General features: G+C 42.6%; 3 protein-coding genes across 3 annotated transcripts in view; 2 read left to right on the forward strand and 1 right to left on the reverse strand.

Moving 5' to 3' along the window:
* LOC119406858 (enhancer of mRNA-decapping protein 4) overlaps positions 1 to 336 on the reverse strand; it is a 202,582-nt gene extending 202,246 nt beyond the window's left edge. Inside the window, exon 1 of the mRNA XM_037673612.2 lies at positions 145 to 336. Within this exon, the coding sequence (XP_037529540.1) occupies positions 145 to 235 (91 nt within the window). The 5' untranslated portion in view covers positions 236 to 336. The remainder of the gene's footprint in view (positions 1 to 144) is intronic.
* LOC119406972 (small nuclear ribonucleoprotein-associated protein B) overlaps positions 1 to 21,690 on the forward strand; it is a 373,302-nt gene that overhangs the window by 113,833 nt on the left and 237,779 nt on the right. The gene's annotated exons all lie outside the window — the stretch shown is intronic.
* Positions 1,103 to 21,690, forward strand: part of LOC119406866 (SNF-related serine/threonine-protein kinase) — a 30,266-nt gene continuing 9,678 nt past the window's right edge. Inside the window, exons 1-3 of the mRNA XM_037673627.2 lie at positions 1,103 to 1,939; positions 2,279 to 2,420; positions 21,244 to 21,453. Of these exons, the coding sequence (XP_037529555.1) occupies positions 1,345 to 1,939; positions 2,279 to 2,420; positions 21,244 to 21,453 (947 nt within the window). The 5' untranslated portion in view covers positions 1,103 to 1,344. The remainder of the gene's footprint in view (positions 1,940 to 2,278; positions 2,421 to 21,243; positions 21,454 to 21,690) is intronic.

The raw sequence follows: 21,690 nt of genomic DNA on the forward strand, positions 1-21,690 counted from the left end.
CATATCTGAACATTTTCTTCTTCAGAATATTTTAAGAGTGCATCGCAGCGTAGGAGCTCAGAGAAGCGCGAAGTCTAGGAACAGCTTTAGGAACGTTAGTTGTCAAAATAAGCTTAAGCCTAGCCCCGAATGATCATGACTTACAGGAAACAGATGGCGTTTTCCCCACGTGAAGAATATCCTTCAGCAGCCTTGTGGCCTCATTCGGGTCAATAGAACTTTCGTGCGAATTCATCTTCAAGAGATCACCTTCCTACAGCATGCACGCAGCAAGCGACCGAACACAAATCTCGTTCGCACGCATGCTCCCCTAGGCTGACCAGGCACGAACGAAAAGTGGTCAAGTAGATGTGGCCGCCAGGCGGCGCTAGAAACAGGATGCAAATGACATCGTGATGCCATCGTAAAGCCATAAATTTTCACTGTTTGGCATCCTACACAAAAAGCCCAAAAGTGCCGTTGAAGACATTGACGCCTCGTTTCCTCACCTTAGGAATCGCAAGTCGCGCGTGCAGAGAGAATGGACAAATGGACGAAGAAATCCAATTTCTCGGACAAATGATTGTTTTGTTGCTCTGGGTGACTGGTGCAAATTAATTTGCACTTGAATTAGCTGCGTATTTAGGTACTATTGAGAGCAAAATTTTAGGAGGTCATTTCATCTATTTTGGTAACGAGCTTTCCTGAAAAAAAAAAAAAGGAAAAAAAATTGTGGCTGAAACTGCTGAAACCACTAAAACCGCTAAAACCATAGACCATAGGCTGAAACTAGGCAGCATTGGCTGCATCATAAACTCTATGGGCTGCATAACCGACGTGAATGTGAAATGTTACGTTGTTTTCTCCGTGAAATGTCCGCGATGCACACCACGGTCACTTGTGCGGGACAAAATTTATTTTTGCGTGAATCCTTTATTTTCATGCGTCGCCTGCTGATTTTGCATCACACTTTGGTTTGCTCTTGTCAGCTGTCAGCACATTCGCAATAGTTATACGGAAGGCAAGATATGGAGTTATTCTGAAAGCTAAATCTTTTTTTAAGGTTGCAACGCTGCAATACATAAGCGGCAACACGACAACGTCGCGAAAAACGGTGGAACGTTATGATCGCTGCAGGAGGTAAAGGATGAAGCAACTATAAAAAAACTAAAACCACGAGAGCACGGTGTGCGCAAACGTCTGCGCAGTAGGCGCCGCTACGTCTGTTGACTGCTGGTCGGTCCAGTAACCACTTACAGTTTTTTTTTTCTTTATTTCTTCCTGCGAAGGCGTCTTCGCCTGTGGACGACACGTTTAATCTGCGGCACAGCGGGGCTCCCGGTGGGAGCGGCAGCGGGCCAAAGAATGAACAGGCCTAAGCATCAGCAGCAGTATGACCCGAAGATTGCGGGTCTCTACGATCTTGGCGACACGCTCGGCCGGGGCCATTTTGCGGTAGTGAAGCTCGCTCGGCACGTCTTCACGGGGGAGCAAGTGGCCGTGAAGGTGATCGACAAGACGAAGCTGGACGACGTTTCAAGGGCCCACTTGTTCCAGGAGGTGCGCTGCATGAAACTAGTGCAGCATCCGAATGTTGTGCGGCTGTACGAAGTCATCGACACACAGACGAAACTCTACCTTGTGCTGGAATACGGCGATGGGGGAGACATGTACGATTACATCATGAAGCACGATCGGGGCGTCAGCGAGCAAGCCGCACGCAAGTACTTTCGCCAAATCGTGCACGCCATTTGGTACTGCCACAAGCTGCACGTCGTGCACCGCGACCTCAAGCCGGAAAATGTGGTCTTCTTTGAGAAACTCGAAATGGTCAAGCTCACGGACTTTGGCTTTAGCAACAAGTTTTGTCCTGGCCAGAAACTCGAGACTTCTTGCGGCTCCTTGGCTTACTCGGCTCCCGAAATCCTCTTGGGCGATTCGTACGACGCGCCCAAAGTCGGTAAGAACGGCCTTTCCTTGGCGGTCGACCCTGTTCGCTTCGCAGTTTCTATTCAATCAACGTACTATGTTGCTTCCAATAGGCACCGATGCTTCGCGTAATGCACGTATCCGAACTGCGTGACCTCTCTTTACATACTGGACTGTGTCGTGGTTTGTAAAATATTTAATCTCATTTTTCAACCATGCATAACGCCGATTCACGTCTGAAAGATGTGTACATTGTGCACTTGAACATTTGCACGTTTTCACTTCCAAATTTACGTAGATAATTTCCTTGTAGTGTTTAGCTAGTGGGCAACTGTAATGTGCTCACAATGGTCGTGCATTTTTGTGACAGATGTCTGGAGCCTGGGAGTTATTCTCTACATGCTGGTTTGTGGCCATGCCCCTTTTCAAGAAGCTAATGACAGCGAGACTCTCACAATGATAATGGACTGCAAGTACACCATCCCTCCACATGTCTCCGATGACTGCAAAAGGCAAGGGTTGCTTTTGTATGTTTCCCTTCCCTACAGCCAACATGCGTAAAAGTGTGCTCCATATATCACACCCCTTGAAGGCACTTTACTGTGAGATACATTTCCAGTATTGTACGCCCTATTGCAAAGAAGTACAGGCCAGCCACAATCTGGCCTTTAATTTTTTGTGATAAGGTGCAAATACTCTTCATAACAGCATCTGGCTTGTGCCTGAACGATCATGCATTGAAAGTTTCGTGTACAACCAACAGCTGTGCAAAGGAGTTGTGCCCAGCACTGGTTGGTTGCAGCTCTTTCCTGAAGGGAGCAGATGAGTGGAAGAAGCTGGTCAGAGCAAATTTAGTGCCTTGACATTCATTCCACATTGTGTATCTAAATGAAACTATTCAGTGCCTTAAGGCTACCAGTTTGCCACAGCATGTGACGGTAGACATATGGCGTCAGTAGCTATCCATTTATATCCTCATCTTCCTTTCTGTTATGATATCTGTGAATTGTTGACCAAACCGCAAGGGTGCTTGTACATTTGCATAAACAAATAAATTCAGCCCTGCTTTGATCGATGTTGTCATTTCATGCTGCCTGAACAAATTCTGGCTGGCTTACTAGTGCTGCAGCGTCACAGAAAATGCAACACACTGAGGCAGCATGCGTCACTTTTTAAGTTTTAAGTGGCAAGTTGAATTCTTGGATGCCTGCATTATCTATTATCTATTTGTGCTAATTTATATGAATGAAATTTGATATCATTGTAGCTTTTTAATAAAACACATTGTGGAAATTCTTAGCTCATTCAAGTAAAGGTTATTGGTGGCATGGTGTTCAATCGAAATAATCATTGGTTTCGTTCGGTTTTAACACTCTCTGTATCACTTCTGTTCAGTTCCAGTTCAGAGAAATGTTCATTGAAGCCATAGCGCTGATAAGACAGGGACCACAGAAAGAGGACAGGACGTGCGCTACTCACAACTGAATCTTTATTTCGGAAACATGTTGTACTTATACAGCATTGAAAAGACAGCAATCGTCACCACAAAACCGTATCACAAGCGCAAGCCTGCATCATCCAGTGCTTGACGAGCTAGTTATTACGCATGAAGTTCCTGTCGATAATGTCATACAGTTTTTAGACATTCAACTAACTTTGACCAGCAGCCATTGTTGTTGGGAATGTCACCCTCGCGAGAATAAAAAGCTACTTCCGCACACTTCAGCACATTCAAAATTAGTGAAGCGTGCTATTGCTAACCTTTGTTTCGTTAATGCATTACGCAAGTCTTGCCCCCACCGAATGCAGTTCAGCTTCTGCAAACAAAAAGAGCGGCTGCTGGATGCAGGCTATCCTGCTCACGTGCTCCTGTCAGTGGCAGAGAAGGCGTTAAGAAAGCTAAAAGAACCGGCAAGCTCGAGCAGGCGCAATCAAGACAGGCGGAAGTACGTTTCTGTGCCATATATGCATGGGCTATCCCACAACCTTAAGAAGGTGGCCAGCAAAGCGGAAGTAGATGTGTTGTTTTCAGCTCCACAGAAATTAGTGAGCCTTTGTAAGGGTTCTGACCCCTTCCACAAGAAACGCCGAGGATGCGCGAAGAAGCACCAGTGCCCGTTCGTGGCCTGTGCTCAGAGTGTTGTTTATAGATTTCCGTTTTCGTGCGGCAAGGTATATATCGGGCAGACGGGCAGATGCCTAAATGATAGGCTCAGAGAGCACAAACAGAAGCTTAACTGTTACCGCGACGGGCATGTATCAGTGCATTGTAATGACTGCGGCTGCCGACCTGTGTTCAATGAGTGCGTAGTTCTGCATAGGAACTTTGATAAAGATACGCGGGAAATTGTCGAGGCATGGTTGATTGCTAGAGTGCGCCCTCGATTGTTCTCAGTGCTAAGGAAATCGCGTATCTGGATGATGCAGGCTTGCGCTTGTGATACGGTTTTGTGGTGACGATTGCTGTCTTTTCAATGCTGTATAAGTACAACATGTTTCCGAAATAAAGATTCAGTTGTGAGTAGCGCACGTCCTGTCCTCTTTCTGTGGTCCCTGTCTTATCAGCGCTATGGCTTCAATGAACGTAACGAACCAACTAGCCCAAAAGTCTGTCCTCAGAGAAATGAATATCTGTAACAGATCACAAACCAGTTTGCGATACTAAACTGGTTCTAAACTTTATCTTCCAAACTTTGCACAGTTTGAAGATGTGCTAAGCTGAAACACTGTAGTCAGCACAGCTCAAGTAAGTTTGCCAGGACTTGTATTCTGTAATTTCTTATTTAATTTACTTTTTGTTTACAAATTCTGTGTCTTGTGTCGAGCACATGGCACATCACAAATTTTGTCAGGAGGTGGAAGAAATCGGTTCATCGGCAGACTCGGAACGCTGATTGATGTCTTCGAGTGAATATCAGTGAAATTTAGTGAAAATAGCCACATTAGGCATGCTCATGAATAAGGCAATCTTTACAAGCACTTGTATGCACCTTGTATGGCAAGCATGTGAGGTCCTTCAACGTGTGCACCCCGGAGATCTCTGCAGTCAGCAGAGCTCAAGTAAGTTTGCCAGGAGAGAGTGGTACAGTAATGGTAGATTGAAATGAAATAAAACGAGAAGTTTCATAGGGTGTGCTCCTCTTTGCATAGTATGTTGCATGGACAGGTCAAGAACTAGACAGCATGCAATGCAATGGAAATTGATAGGCTTAACATTAAGAGAGAGAGAGTCAGCATAGTGGATCAAAGAACAAACAGATGTTGATATTATAGTCGATAATAAGGGAAACAAGTGGACTTTGGCAGGAGAGATAACCAGTGGTCAGTTAGATCGACGGCATGTATACCAAGGAATGGAAAATGCAGCTGGGGATGGCAGGGGGTTGGGTGTGGTGATAAAATTAAGAAGTTCACTGGAATAAAATGGTAGTGGCTCACAGAAGACTGGGTAAATTGGAGATTATTCAGAGAGGCCTCTGTCCTACAGTGGGCATAAAATAGGCTGCTGCTGATAATTATGATTAAATCATGTCTGCTCCAAAATTCAGGATGCAAAATATTAGTGTTCTTGTTAACGTAATCTTTTTAAAAGCCACAAGCAGTCATGGGCACGTTACCAGTAAAAAGTAACAGTGTTACAGTTACCTAAGCCAAAAAAGTAACTCTGTTACAGTTACAGTTACAGAGTTTCCGAAAGTAACTTGTTACAGTTACAGTTACTGTGCAAAAGTAACTTCGTTACTTTTCCGTTATTGTATAAAATAATAGATCACAAATCAAATTATAGAATTTATTTAATAAGGGTTGCACGTCGTAAAACCCTAGGCGAAGGAAACATAAAAGGGGGCCCAACACCAGCAATCACTTTGAACGCCTTTTACTTGAAGTGGAAAACGTGGTTGATGTACTGGAACGACGACAGTATATCCCAAGACGTTTATTAACTATACCCAGAAGCGCATGCGAAGAGCAGCGGGGAGTGCATCACGAGTGGTTACGACGTCCATTGTGTCTGCTCCATATGTTTAAGGTGTGTCAGACTGTTCGGAAAGCTTCCAGTCCGCTGGGCATACAAACCGTTTTTAAGTCCCGTTATTATACCTTGGAACATGACAACGTGTGTTCACGAAATCCTAAGACTGCACACCTGCGGATGATCATGGCGGTATCTAAAAGTGCGATGCGAGGATCGGCGAAACGGGCAGGAAATGATCAACGAGGCCTAAAGAACTCAAGCGGAATGTCGCTAAAGCAACCCATGCAACGCGTTCTAAGACCGAGCTTGTTGAGCACTGCTGGGTGACATGTCATAGCTTTGACCTAAACAATGCGACGACGCCGGTTTGTGAACGAAGGTGGGGAAAAGCAACTCCTGGAATCGTGGTTCATTCGCCGCGGCTTGCAAAAACAGCCGCGCCCCCCCACTGGACATTTACAAGGACATGTGTGACTAGTGGACTAGTGGTTGACCTCGGCACTTTTTTTTTTTTTCTTTTTTAGGATGCCACCTGCATTGGGGGTGAAACGTCTGTCATTTTGTTAATAATTGTTGCATTAAGTCGGAGTAAACATTTTACAACCAGTTACAAAGAAGTTCTAAAATATCGCTTCGCTAGTTCACGGAATGTCTGGCCTTAGCCGTTTCGCGTTCTGCTGTTTTCTAGCCACCTGTCAAACATGATTAGCTCGGAGCCTCAGACGAGGGAGACTATAAACATGGCATCCTAATGCTCCTCCACCTGTACACCAAGAACATAGCTAGATGCTCAAGTGACGAAAAGGATATATATGCTGAAAAAAAAAAACGGACGCGAACTTAGCAGGCTGTTCAGTTGAACCACGATTTATTTACATGTTGCATTAATGACAGACCTCCAACCTCGGTCTTCTGCAGGGAAGATAATACGCTTAGTCACCTCCTCTCCTAAACTGCGATGGGAGCCCTGTTCTGGAAAGTTGAGGGGTGGAGAGGATATATGGTAAAGAAGAAAGTTCGAAAAAGTGTTGCTGTTGGATAATTTTTCATAAAGACAGAAGTAACTGTAACGGTATTTTCCGTTACAGTTACTGCGAAAAAAGTAACAGTGTTACAGTTACAAGTTCTTCTAACTTAAAAGTAACTAGTTACAGTTACAAGTTACTGAAAAAAGTAACTAGTTACCGGTAACGCGTTACTAGTAACTAGTTACTGCCCAAGACTGGCTACAAGCTAATATTCAAGACTAATGTTAAATTCCAATGGCAGAGTCGGAGCAGCCGATGGACTCTGCAAGCGACTCTGGCCTGGAGCAATGCCTCCAAATCCGCGATTGGAACACAATCCGCACCACCGGAGCAAGGATGGGGGCAAGGAAGCGGAAGTGCTTGAGTTGGCCAGAATACCTTGCATGTAGTTATTCCATTCTGCTAATTCCGTTGTCGAATTCCCGCTTGTACGCGGCAGTTTCAGCGTCGCTGTCACTATCTGATGAATCGCTCCTGCAGGAACTGGAGTTTTCTGACTCGGAGCTGTCGCTATTGATCAGCGGAAGCAATGCCACACGATTTGCCCAGACGCCCATGTCGTCTGCCATTACTGCCAAACCCCCGACAGCGGCAACGTCCCCCAACAGGCTAACGTCCACCCTAGAAACGTGTTAAAGGAAATACATCACGCCGAATTCTGGTCGATTCCGCCAATTTTGGCGGAGCAACCTTTCCTGCTCCACGGAGTGACTCCCGCTCTGAATCCACTCCGACTCTCCCATTGGAACGGTTGACTCTCGCCCTCACTCTGCCATTGGAACACACTTGCTCCACAAGGAGCAGAAAAGCTTGCTCCGACTTCGCCATTAGAATTCAACATTATACTGCTAGACCAACCCACATTTCATAATGTGGTTGGGACTGATATAGACTCAAGATTTGTGGTTACCAGGTGTACCGTGAGTGGTTATGGGTAACAGTTTCACAGTTTTAACTAGAGAATATTCTTACAAGCTTATTGGGAATGCTTTGTTAGCCAAGTTGAAATTTTAATTTGATATGAAGGTAATGATGATTTTGTAGTGCTCCATTTCAACAGGCTGCATTGGTGTTTCAGGGGCAATTCTGAAAAAAATATAGAAAAAGAAACAAAAATGTGTAAGGAAATAAATGAGTCAAATAAATAAAGAACACCTAAAGGAAAAGTTCGTACTGACTGCAGGGATGACGTGTTACCGCCACATGGTGGAACTAAATGAGGCGGTTCCTCCCCCCCCCCCCTAAAAGAGTCGAGCCCTCTTTAGGTGAAACTCAGAAAAACGCAGTTGTTTGATACTACTGACATTATAGTCGGGCCTGCTCCAATTTTTTGCCAGTGTGCTCCTCTCGCCAAAATACTTCAAACCTATATTGCAGCTAAAATCTATGTAGCCTGCTATCCTCTGCATTCAGGAGTAAAATTTGGATTTGGCTCTTGATTGGATCATTTATTTTGAGCTTGAATTGGCTACACAAAAGTAGCTTAAATGACAGTAAATTAACAATATAGCAATATTTTGCGATAAAATTAGCACCATATTGTGCTTTCATCGGTGCAGTCCCTTTTTGTGGGCATAATGGCAGTGACTAGACTTGAAGAGCGAGTGGTTCTTCCGGGAAACAGGCTCATTGTCCTGGACTGGCCACACTATTTTCTTGTTCCTAACATCCATCGAAGGCATCCAAAAATGCTTAGCTCTTCTTCTTAGCTTCTTAGCTGGTTTTATGCTGCACTGTTTAGGATCACTTCTTCCTCAAGGATATATCGATGCCCAGTATCTTCGTATCAGTTGTCTTCTATTTCAAATATACCGACTTAGAGCGAAAGGAGGACACGATACTGCAACCCAAAACTTGAAAAGAAACACTGACACACAGGCAGGAGTAGGAAAGTCGCCATCTGACTCCTTCCATTCGAGTTTTGCCTTGCAATATAATGTCCTTCAGTAAGTGCCAACTTGCCCAAGAAAAAGCAGTTGTAGAGCGAAAGCACAATAACAATGGAACTAGGTCACTAATGAAACAGATTGGATGTGGCCATGTTGGTTGTTTTGGTCATGATTGTTGACGCAGTGCTGGTTTGATGGATCTGGCTCAGTTCGATTCAAATAGGTGCAGGATTTCGCTCATTTTCGATTTGGAACTGCTTCTTCAAGTCCCAGTTACTATCAGGAATTGCCCCATTTTGATTACGAACATTTTAAACGTGAAAGACACTTAGGAATGCTTTATGTTCCCATGAAATTTAGCCCAGTTTCGGTTTCTGGATTTGGCTCCTTTAGAAAAAAAGTGCCACATATGTCTTTGTGCACTAAGCTATCTGAACCATGTTCCATACCATTAACCACTATGATTATTATTTTTTTTTATTCAGGTTCAGTTTAAGTTTAGGCATGTCCTGAGAATGTCAGTTCCAGCCAAAATTCTGGTTTGTGTACGGTTTTGTGTTCAGGTTCATCTCAACAGCCTCACTGCAAATGAATTGCCAGATCTGGGAATGCTGAAATCTGTGCATCTTGTGGCTGGATATGTGCTGTGAAAACTCATCTGTATGAGTATAGTGGATAGAACAGAGGTGCCAGATTCATAACACTGAACCAAACAAGTTACCTTGAGCCATAACCATAAATAGCCTCTTACCAGGTTTGGCCATTGCAAACTAGCAAGCACTCAGTGCAGACTGCTCAGTGGCGACTGTGTCTGCAATCTGATGATAAAACAGTGCCCTTTAGGATGGTCACTGTTTTGTTATACATGCATAGGAGTACATGTTGCAGACGCAATCCCTTTAACAATGCCCTTTAGGATGGGTACTGTTTCATTATATCTGCATAGCAGTACAGGTTACAGACGCAATGCCTTTAACAATGCCCTTTAGGACAGGCACTGTTTCATTATATCTGCATAGCAGTACAGGTTGCAGACGCAATCCTTTTAACAGTGCCTTTAGCATGGGCACTGTTTCGTTATACATGCATAGGAGCACAGGTTGCAGACACAATCCCTTCAACAGTGCCCTTTAGGACGGGCACTGTTTCGTCATACATGCATGAGAGTACATGTTGCAGACACAATCCCTTTAGCAGTGCCCGTTTAGACATGCACTGTTTCGTTATACCTGCATAGGAGTACATGTTGCTGACACAATCCCTTAACAGTGCCCTTTAGGATGGGCACTGTTTCGTTATACATGCATAGGAGTACACCTTACATACATACTTCTGTGCTTATTAGCAGGAATTACTTCGTGAGTCATTCTCACAGGAAGTATTGGAGTTAGTTGTCTTACCTTTGCAGAATGGAAATGATTGCTGACCAGCTCATGAGAAATTGATTGTGCAGAAGTTTTATCTGTGGTTGTATGTAAACATGCGCAAAACAGTTTCATCATGGCCTTTTATTTGTTTCTAGGTGTAGCTTTATGTTCCTGCATACGTAGCTACCTAGTAATAACATAATTTATTTTGCTTTATATCAGGTTTATAAAGCTGGCAAATGTGATTGCAGACAGTGACGCCTAGTGACATTGCAGAAAAACATATCATTTCTCTTTGCAGTAAATATAAGTTACAGCATGTGATAAACAAATATACTGATTTGATTTAGCTACAAGTAACTAAGTACATTAGTTTCATAAAATCTAGTGGCATGCCCATCAACTTTTGGCAATTTCATGTATTTGCTAGCCATTCTATAGACAATTTTTTGCATGGCTCATGCACAATGTAGAAGTACAACATATCTTTACTAGAGTGATCCAGATTGAAAATCTTATGTTAATTATTGATCTTTATGTAACTGGGCAGAAATGCAAAATGAGATTAAAATGCCAGAGTAGCTTCATTATCCACTTTGTACTACGAAAACTGAAAGGTCTCAAACTTCTATCGCACCATTTATACGTTCATATGTTATCCTAAAGTCCATCTGAACAGATGTTCATCTGCATTTGTTGAGATCATAAGCTGATCTATTGTGTGGCGGTATTTAACCAGGTAACATAAAAAGAATCTGTCCTACTAACTACGCCAAGCTGTCTTACACATAACACACTGAAAAAAACTAATAAATAAAGTGTCTAAATGAGTTACAATTTTCTTCATAATCCGTGCATTGTAGTGAAGTTCCACAATTGGGTGTAATGTCAGTCTATCTTCTAGAGAGCTATACAAGTTTTTTTTTAGACAATACAAATTTTTTATAAAAATGCTATTAGAGTCAGGCCCCTGTCGTTCTTGTGACCGAACTCTACATCGAGGCGGAAAGACTTTGTCGCACCTAAAATGATATACAAATGAGTAATTAACAAACGTTTGTTAATTAACTTTTTAATTATTACCTTTAGTGCCGTTGCTTACATGGAACAGTTGTAGGACGTGGGAATTTGTGACATACCCATTTTTTTTTTTAATTGTGAAAAACACACATAATATGAGATAATAGTCACCAAAATTCAAGGCCCCAATCTAGGCGAAACCGAAACTGAGTGCACTGGGCGCGCGGAAATTCGTCATCCCTGTCATGCCAGACCGGAAGTTCACGTGACAGTTTTTGAAAAAATGCATGTCGCAGCAGAACATGGTCAGAAAAAATGGCAAGCCGTCTCAAGTACCCAATTGGACTGCTTATTCTTTGCGTATGGTGTGTAGTGCTTATCAATTTCCTTGTTAAACTCGAAAAAAGGGCAAAGAACTCGTTCACTTGTCTGTGAGAAGTAGCGCGCCGCTGTGGCTGCTGCCTAGTTTTAAGCTGTACAATGAAAGAAAAAAGTGGAAATTCCAGTTTTCTTGGGCGCAGCACGAAAGAAACAGATAAGCACTACACACCAAACGCAAAGAACAAGAGGTCTAAATGGGTATATGGGACGACTTGCCATTTTTCCTGACCATATTCTGCTGAGACACGCCTTTTTTTTTTTTTTTCAAAAATTGTCACGTGAGCTTCCAGTCTGACGTGACAGGGATGACTGATTTCCTGTACGCCTGGTGCGCTCAGTTTCGGTTTTGCCCAAATTGGGGCTTTGAATTTCGGTGATTATTATCTCAAATTACGTGTATTTTGCAATTAAAAAAATGGGCATATCATAAATTGTCACGTCCAACAACTCTTCCATATAAACAATGGCACTAAAGGTAATAATTAAAAAGTTAATTAACGAATTTTTGTTAATTACTCATTTGACTGTAACTTTAGGTGCGGCAAAGTTTTTCCGCCTCGGCGTAGAAGCGAAAGCGACAAGGGCCTGACTGTCATGTATTGTATAAAAAAAAAACACCCTGTATAATTATGTACAGTGGATCTGCAACTGACTTCCCACAATTGTGATTTTATTACTATAATTACTCCTTGTTCGTTTTGTCAAGCCCATTGATATTTTTTACTTTCCACCATTTGTCATTGCTCACGCTGCGTGTACTGAGACTGCAAGGCACTTGATATAACCTACAGGCAAGATGCACAGTCTGTAACCGTCGACTAGCAGAAGCAGTATTTGTTTTTCTCTATTTATACACTGAATTAACGATTATGAATTGTATAATGCATGAAAATATATACTCTTTGTTTTGAAGCAGAGAAATTTAGCTACTTTGTAGCTACTTCATATTGGATCTAGGAAATTTCTTGCCACTTCTCAGAGACTTTAGCTACCACATTTTATACTTTGTGTGGTGGCGTTGGTTGTGAGGGATAGATTGGCATTGTTTATGAGCGAAAATTCGACATAGATGCAAATAAACAATAAGAGATCTTCGGTCCAAGTGAGAATCGAACCTAGGCCTTCTTGAAACTTGAGCCATGCCAGTAAACTGCTATGTAAAAAAACACTACTATAAGAATTTCATGTAGTGGGAGGAGTCTCCTTAAAGGGAGGGACACTAAAGGCGAATATTAAGTCGACCATGATTGTTGAAATAGCAGTCCAGAAACCTCGTAGTGCTACTTTTGTGCCAAGGAAGTGCTTATTTTCAAATAAAAGCATATTTTAGTGGTCCGCATCGCGTTAGCGTACTTCGTCACCTGCCTGAAAGCGGTCTTTCTGACGTCACTGTTGCCGTGCCCAACGTTGCCTGCCTTTACTGCGCGGCGGCGTGCACCATTCGGGCATCCAGTAACATCACATGCATGCGGCATTTTGTCAAACTTTCTGTCGGAACGACTTTCATGAGCGTGCAAAACACATGCGGCAGTACGCGACATCGAAAGTACCACTGAGTTGCGACCGCGTGAGTGAAGCCGGGCGCCGGGCAAAGCGCAGTTCAGCGAAAACAAAACCTTTGAACCATGCGCGCCATTTCCCATGGCAATGCCGAAGAGGTTCTTTTTTCCATGAATCATACAGAAACAGACAAGCAGCATTTTATTACGTCTCTTGATGCACGGAAGGTGCTTTTTTTATTGCAGCTAGTTTGATCGGGATCATTTCCAGAATCTCCCGCTCGTGGTGCACGTCGTGTGATACATTTAGCTTCATTTCTCGGTAAGTAGGGCATTGCTGTTGATAATATTGCTGTTTTAGACGTCATACATTGAGCTTTCACTCTTACATAAATTATTTGCCTTTAGTGTTCCTTTAACGCATGTTAATATTCTGTGGCAGAATCATAGGATCGCACCAGGTGTAAACATGTAAATATTGTAACGAGTGGGTGGTTTAACAGCTGCCCGCCCATTACAGTCTGCAGCTGCGTGTGGCACCTCACGGACTTGTATTGGGTACTTTGACAAGTTTCAAAAGGAAGAATTATGGCGTAGTGGGCACTTCACAACTCTTCTTGCAATAGGCATTCTAGGATAGTTTGAAATGGCCAACGTTACGCCCACAAATTGTCCTTTCCTTGCGGCATGGGCCCGATTACGCTATCACGTTCTACTCTTGAAGGCGAAGCTCAAGCGTCCTCCAAATTTTTTTGCTCATTCATTTCTTGTGTATTTTATCTTTTTTTTTCATAATAGTTGAGGCTAAAAGCAAGACTAAGTGTTAATAATAATTAAGACACTTTAAAACTGCAAAATTGTAAACTTAAGCACACTATAGTGTGCTCAAATCGCAGTAAGCTTGACACCATGTGAATCGTGCAATGAGGGGGTGGTTTAAATGGCCACCCATTACAAAGTGTTCAGGCATAATTATACATTATCATCAGCAACAGTATCCACAAAGCATGCAGCTGCATAGGTGCGTGTATTGCCTTACAAGCGCATAGTGGGTACTTGGCTAATTTCCAGAATGATAAATTATGGTTTAGTGGGCACTTAGCAACATTACTTGCAGCAGGCATTCACGGCTAGTTTAAAATGGCCAATGTTATGCGTACAGACGTTCCTTTCCTCGCAGCATTGTTAAGGTGCCCACCGAGAAGCAAAGCCTGGCTAGCGAATGGGGCCCAATTACGCTATCGCGTTTCTCTCTTGAAGGCAAAGCTCAGGCGACCTGCAAGTTTTTTCTCCCACTTATGCCCACCCAGTACATACACATAGAACCCGACAATGGAATGTTGCAAACTTCCATCGAATGGCCAGAGGAAGCAATAGTGTCACTGCTCTCGTATGATTGAACTCAAAATTTTCATTTTGCTGCTGTCATCACACACAGGCTTGAGTCACATACTACACAACTGCTCACCTTACAAAAACACATTGATCCATCTAGTAACACTTTGTGGAAGCTTAGCTGGATGGGCATCTGCTTGCAAAATGTTTCACCTAACACTAAATGAGACTGTGTGAGATCTGCTTCTGTTGCTATTTAATTTTTTTTTACTTTTAGCGAAAAATAAATCATTAATTTGCCTGTGAGCAGCAGAATAATATTGTGTGCATTATAATGGTGCACCCCGAGTGCAAAATTTTTTTCACTGCCAAATAACACAGCAGCTTTTATTCCAATAAAAAGTTTTTTAAGGTACAAAAGTGATTATTTTTCTGTTCTTTATTTTTTTATTGTGGATGTATCTTCATTGGGCTCTGGCGAACTTGGAAGTAATGGGTTATCTTAAATCATGGGTTCCTTTTATTTTCATTAGCACCATAGCAAGTGCATCAATTTACAGCATTGCAAAGTGTGATAATGCGTACCTTGTACCATATCCCGTTGTAGTGCTAATTTTTAGCAGTCTCAAAACGATATTGATGAGGTGGCATGCTTTTCATTAGTGGCACTTGTCCCCGCACATAATTTTCTGTTGTGTTCTGGCAAAACTGTGTGCTAAGCCACCATGATGAAAAGCCTTTTTCTTTTGTTAAAGTGTAGGGAAGAGAAGGATTAGCTTGCCTGTTTTCCATTCCTGCCTTGTGACATGGTTTACCTTTGTTTTCTGTGTGATTCAACTCTTTTAGAATTATCATCGCTGAATGCTCCATTAACATGCGCCTGTTTTGATGTCCACTCCCACTGAACCTCATTTTACACTCTCCTGCACAAGCCAATTCATGGGTGGTGGTATAAAGCTGCCTATATACAGGTGGTCTACTGTTAGAGTAGAGGGAAAAAGTGTGAGGTAGCAGGAATGTGCATGAACTGTAATCATGGGATGATGGGCCAGTTCGTGTCATCTGCTATGAAGTGCTGCTGCCACTCAGTGCTTTTTTGCTGCTTGATGAACACGCTTGTTGGGAACCTTTACACAAAAATTTTTCGGTAGTTTAACACTAGTGTGGAGTGAATGATGATACGTATTGGGCATATTCTCGCCACCTCACGTTATACCGCTGCACAGATTGCAGGCCGCATGCGCTCCTGTGTTCTTTCTAACAGCGGACCACACTGCACAATGAAACTTTCGATGTGGTGGAATAGTGTATTTGGCTATTAATTAATGGCTTTTTAGTAATGCCCCCCCCCCCCCCCACACACACACGCACACACTTCTCCTGCTCTCCAACCAAGATACACAAATCCAGATAAGAATTAGGCCAACCTTTCTCCAGACCTTGATATGTATGCATTCCAGAAAATAAAAGGTAATTTATTACGAAGGTACATGCAAGTAATTATAAATATACATACTATTTTACATGTCTTACACTATTTTTCCACATTGGCCCCTCACTGGTTCAGATATTTGTCTCGTCTCAGCACTAAATTTGCAATGCCCTGTAGTAGAATTCCTGTGCCTACCTGTGGAACCACTGTCGGATTGCTGTCTTGGCTTCATAGTTACGCATGAATTGCTGTCCTCCCAGGAACCTACTTCTTCAGTGGACTAAAGACATTGAAATCACTAGGGGTGAGGTCTGGACTGTATGGTGGGTGGTCCAGACTCTCCCAGTGAAATTACCCCGAGCTTGTCAACAGTTTTAATTCCCACATGTGGCTTTGCATTATTGTGGAGGATAACCACGTTGTCCACATAGGAAACCCCTCAGCATTCTTGCCTGATGGTAGCCAGCAGGCTTTACAGTGTGGTACAATAACTGTCAGCATTGATGGTTGCACCTTGTGGCATGAAATACAGCATGAGCAGTCCTCAGCGCTCCTAGAAGATTGTTAGCATCACTTTCCCCACAGATGGCAATGAACAGAATATTCTGTAACAAAACCTGGATGTTTCCACACTGTGCTCTGCTGCTTTGATGCTGGTGTGAAATGCAGTATCCACATTTCATCCCCATTAAAAGTGCAGTCCAGGAAACTTTCACCCTCCTTTCATCATGTCATCCAACTGCTTACCCACCCACCGACCGACATGAAACCTTCCAGTATTCTAAGGGCCCATGAATGATGTCGTAAACACTCCCATATAAATGCGAACCTCCTGGGAAATGTCCTTGAGGTGCATACACGATGCACTGGCACCATTGCATCCACATGGGAAATGTTGTCGTCAATAAGCGATGCAGGCAACCTCCCCAAATGTCCATTGTCATGCAAGTCTTCAGGGCCTTTTGCAAACTCGCAACACCGCCACTTCACCCTTCTCAAAGCAGGACACCTTTCCCCACATGTGGGCTCAATTTTCCTGTGGATTTTTATGGGCGTTCATCCCTTGATCCATAGAATACAAATCACAGTTTGTTGCACATATGCTGTGGATGTGTGAAGCACAACCACGATCTCAACAATTGACAGCAGTGCCGTGCCTGCAGAGGTCCCGGCAGATAAAGCCGGACTGGTTTAAAAAATGTCAACCGCTGAGAACTGATATGTTGACTTTGGATTTACAGCTGTAATTTGTCTAAAAAAAAGATAGGGCGAAGGCTTTCTGATTTGCCCTCGTAAATTCATGCTTTCATCCCACCTTTATTAATATAGCGTAAGCAGAGTAAGTAGAACTAGCTGGATTGGTTTTTTCAGTGTGTCTTCTACAGCCAAAGAAGTGTTTGTCTTCACTAACAATTGCTTTTCTCAATTTTAATCTGTCATCTTGTCATCTACCAACTATAGAGTTCTAGCCAACTCTATAGTTGGCTACAACTTAACCCTCCATTTCATGAATTATGAAAAAGCCTTTTGAAAAATTATTTTCCTGACTTTTATCATAAGACAGACGAAGAAGGACATTTGCAAAAATTTTCAGATTTATTCTGACTGTTAACCCTTTGTGCGACAGCGGGACACATACGTTCCACTTTTCCGTACGCAAAAAAAATTTTTCTTCCATATCACCCGTTGAAATTAGTGCAGCGCTAAGTCACTCAAATCTTATCCAAGTCTTCGTAATCTCAAGGAAAATTCTTATGCCACGCTTTCGAAGGGTGGAAGTAGTGTTACAATGGCATTGAATTTCAATCAATTCTTTACGATAGCTTTCAAATTTTCCTTTTCTTCAGATAGAAAGAACCTACTAATCAAAATTTCAGGTAATTTCTTTTTCTGGTTTTTCAGAGAGGCGATTTTAGCTGCTAGTCATCACGCGTTTTTGTAAACTTGCGTAATAACTTGACTGATAAATGCATCGAAACACAATCCCCTGCAAAATTGCCACGCTCATCCCTCAGCGTAATTGCGGATATTGTTGCGTGGAAATATTTTTCTTGATATCATATACATTCTGAAAAGTAGGCATGTATTCAGGGACAAAAGCCATACTCAACAATTTCGACAGCCAAAGCAAGGACAGGCAAATGGACAAAAAAAAAAATGGTTGGTGCATGCAGTGAAGTAAGCTTTACAGGAACAGACCACAGTTCTAAGAAGGCTCACAAGAGGCGCATGTGCAGGTGGTGTTCTACTGCTCGAAATGAGGACCGCACAACATTCCTCAGCACAACTTGAGAAGGGATACCATGTGCCACTTGCTTCGGCCATTTCCATCCCAAATACCCGTTGACAAAATCCCAAGATGGTGCCTTCATGAGACAGTGGGACAATGTTTTCCCACTTTTTGAAAACACTCTCACGAGTCAGTGGGACATATATGTCCCACTTTTTTTTGCAGTAAACTACTAGCTTGATTTTGATGAAATTTGTTTTATACCATTTCTTTGTAGTTTATTGCAATATACCACGACCGGTTTTTATATCATCGTGTCAAAAATATAGGCAAATCTACAAAGGGGTAATGAAGGTATAGGTTTGTGCCAAATATGGCACACCATGCAGATGGGCAAGCGAGATTGCTGCCATGGCTGAAAACAAAATCCGACTGATTATGTATGGTCTTTTTAGCGTGAGGTGTGGCATAAAGCAAAGCAATTTTTTCCTGTATTCAGGCATAATTGAACATTTCGCTTAATGCATCTGACCACCGATATCTATGTAGAAGATGGCCGCTTACTTGTTTGTCTGTTCGCATGTTGCTGCCTTGCTATACCTTTCTGCCCGAACTACCAAACACTTACTTGCAGCTGGTAGTGTCACTTGCCAAGGAAATCGAAAAAGCTAAATATCGACTTGAACTGGTCAGACCTCACATAATTTTTTTCATCTATCACGCCAGTAATGTAACAAAAAATTCCCAGGTACTGTTGCTGGCACCTCAGACTTTCGTGAAGGATCTAAAACCTACCACCACAACCTAAATCCTGCAGAACAGAGCTGTTATAAGAGGCTGTGATCTCAGAGGCTGTGCTTGCATGTTCTCAGAGGCTGTGCTTTATTGATATTTCTATAGTGCAGCACAACATAGATGGCAGCATATTGCGCATTTCTTCACTGAAATGCATACTGTGCTGCCAAATATGGCTCATACTGATTTCTGGCTGTATACTGCAGTGGCAAAAGGAATTGAGAAAAGTAATAACAAGCATAAATTTTTAAGGTCACGAGATATGCCAAAATAATTTTTTCATGCTTCTGCAGCGAAAAAAAGGTTGCGAGAAAAATCGCAATTTCTGTTGTTCGCATGCCGAGCTTGCACATGCACTGTGAAATCTATTTCACATCTGTTTTTTGTACTGCTCCAGGGATGGCAGCACTTTTTTTATGTGAAGTGTGTGTAACTGTGGGAATTACTCTGGCAGTGTCACATTCTCAACTGGGTCTCTTGCACCCGCAATAAAAGATGTTAGTCGTTATGTGCCAAATATGGGACGCTATGCAATAGAGAGTAGAAGTCCGAGGAGGCTCGGCCCAGATGACCAGATATCGGTGGCTGATTGCTTCCGCGTCTAAAGAAATAGTCCCTCTCATTTGTTCAGCAATGTTCTCAGGAGGTGGAGTCACCGGCCCTCCGACTTATGATATCAGTCTGGAACGCGCGCGCCTGTTTGTGAAGGCCCGTTCGCATCCGCCTGTGAGGAGGAAATACTGCAGACTCTAAAGTTGTACCTTACTATAGTTCTTGCCATATTCAAGTCATCAAAGCTGTGTTGCCCGTTAGAGCGTGTCTCATAAATAAAATAATTGGTTACACGCAATTTTTGCTGGTAGAAGTTACTGCATAACAGTAAGTGTAACTGAGCATAAAAGTAATTGATTGCAAGGAAATAATTACATGTAATTTGTTAGATATAAGTCTTTGATATAAACATAAATTCATACTAAGATAGTGCATAATGAAACAGAATAGCATTAGAATTGTTAAAACTTGTGTATTGTTTGTGTGTATTTAACTTGGATGGCTTTGCAGTACTAATCAGACACGAGTTCAATTCCAGGCCATTATGGCTGCACTTCGATTAAGGCACATTAAAGAACCACATGTCAGTTAAGCTTGTGCCATTCTTGGGGCTGGTGTACTCATGCTTCCAATTTTGTTTATTTAGTTTAATTTAAAGCATTTTTAATACATTACAGTCATTTGCAGATGACTGCGTCATATATCGTCCCATAACAAACACTGTAGACACTAATAGAGTTGAAACATGATATAACAAACTGATGACCTTGCTCAAATTATTTCGTTAAACCAGTCCTTCAAAACCGAAAATTCTGATGCAGCAACACCCGAAAGCTTCCGTGGCATTGCATTTGATACTAACCTACACCTGCAAGCACGAAAAGCCTGCGAGGGCTGGCCAAAGGTGGCCCGGGCATGGAAGCTCCCACTTCACCTTGACGTGAGTGGCTCCATGTCCAGGTGATACAGGCCAAGTAGACTGTGACGTGAAGCTATGACAGGATGCTGACATGCAACGACTAGGAGAAGGAATGCAGTGGTTGTTCAAGCAGGCTGAGCAAGAAAGTTGCGCGGAAAGGATCAGTGCCACATAAACCACGAAATAACGAAAGCAACCACCATAGTGTTCCTGTGACGGCATGAGGGGACACACTAAACCACTGCTACCCCTCGTGCCATGTGTTACACAAGAGTGCTACCAACTGCTGTGCCCGTTCTGTGCAGCGGCGCCGCATGCAGACTCATGAAAATAAAGCTACTGCCATGACTGGGGCGGCTGGATTAAAACATGAAACCATCCTAGTCACTACACTAGCTTAAAGGGACACAAAAGAGCAAAACGATCCCATCCCTCATGTAATACCCCAAGTGGGACCTTTTAGGTATAATAAATTAAGTAAAATGAAATGGTTTTTATTACTGTGCTCCCATGTATCTTTCTACTTCTACCTTGGTGCAGGAAAATAAATATTTTCATTTTTAGATTATGTTCTTTGTGTAATAGTTCAGCAGTTGCAATTTTATTTCATACTATTATAGAGAACATCCTTGAGGAGTGATTAGTTGGTCCAGCTGTGCAACATTGTTTTTAAGATTAAAATCTTTTCGTTGCTGTCAAATCAGTTCTATCAGTAAAATAGAAAGAATTTGATGGCGGCTCTCTTGTGTAACCAAAGGCTTATGTTTCTGTTCAGAAGAACAGATGTCCAGGCAGGCAGCGCTGATATGTGTTGGGTACCTTTTGATGCTTTTGAGTGGAACCTAAAATTGCAGTGGAGTGCATGTGTACTGCGTCTTACTGTTATGTTGATGGTCATCATCTTTTTTTCAGAATGATAGCTCGCATGCTTATCCGTGATCCGGACAAACGTGCAAGCTTGGAGGAAATTGCTGCTGACCCATGGCTTGCTACAGGCGATGCCCCACAGCCTGCTGACCACCTACCTCTTATCCACAGGGAGCATCTATCCGAGGAGGACCACTCACACATAATACAGAAAATGGTTAATGGCTGCATTGCAAGCAAGGATGAGATTCTTGAGTAAGCAAGAAATGAACCTGCATCTTTCTAACGGTTTTGATACGAACATTGCACTGCTAGAGAACGCTAGTCGTTGTTACTACTTTTTTGTGTTCAGTGTCTGTTCTTATGCTGGTCATGTCAAAATGGAATACCGACAAGCCTTGTCTCAACACCTTGCTGCTTCATCCTAGAGCGATAACTTTTTGGTTAGAATTCATCGCAGTAAGATAACAAATTGAAATGGTACTTTGTTTA

Source organism: Rhipicephalus sanguineus, chromosome 1, assembly GCF_013339695.2.
Source record: "Rhipicephalus sanguineus isolate Rsan-2018 chromosome 1, BIME_Rsan_1.4, whole genome shotgun sequence".
NCBI classification, from domain to species: domain Eukaryota; kingdom Metazoa; phylum Arthropoda; class Arachnida; order Ixodida; family Ixodidae; genus Rhipicephalus; species Rhipicephalus sanguineus.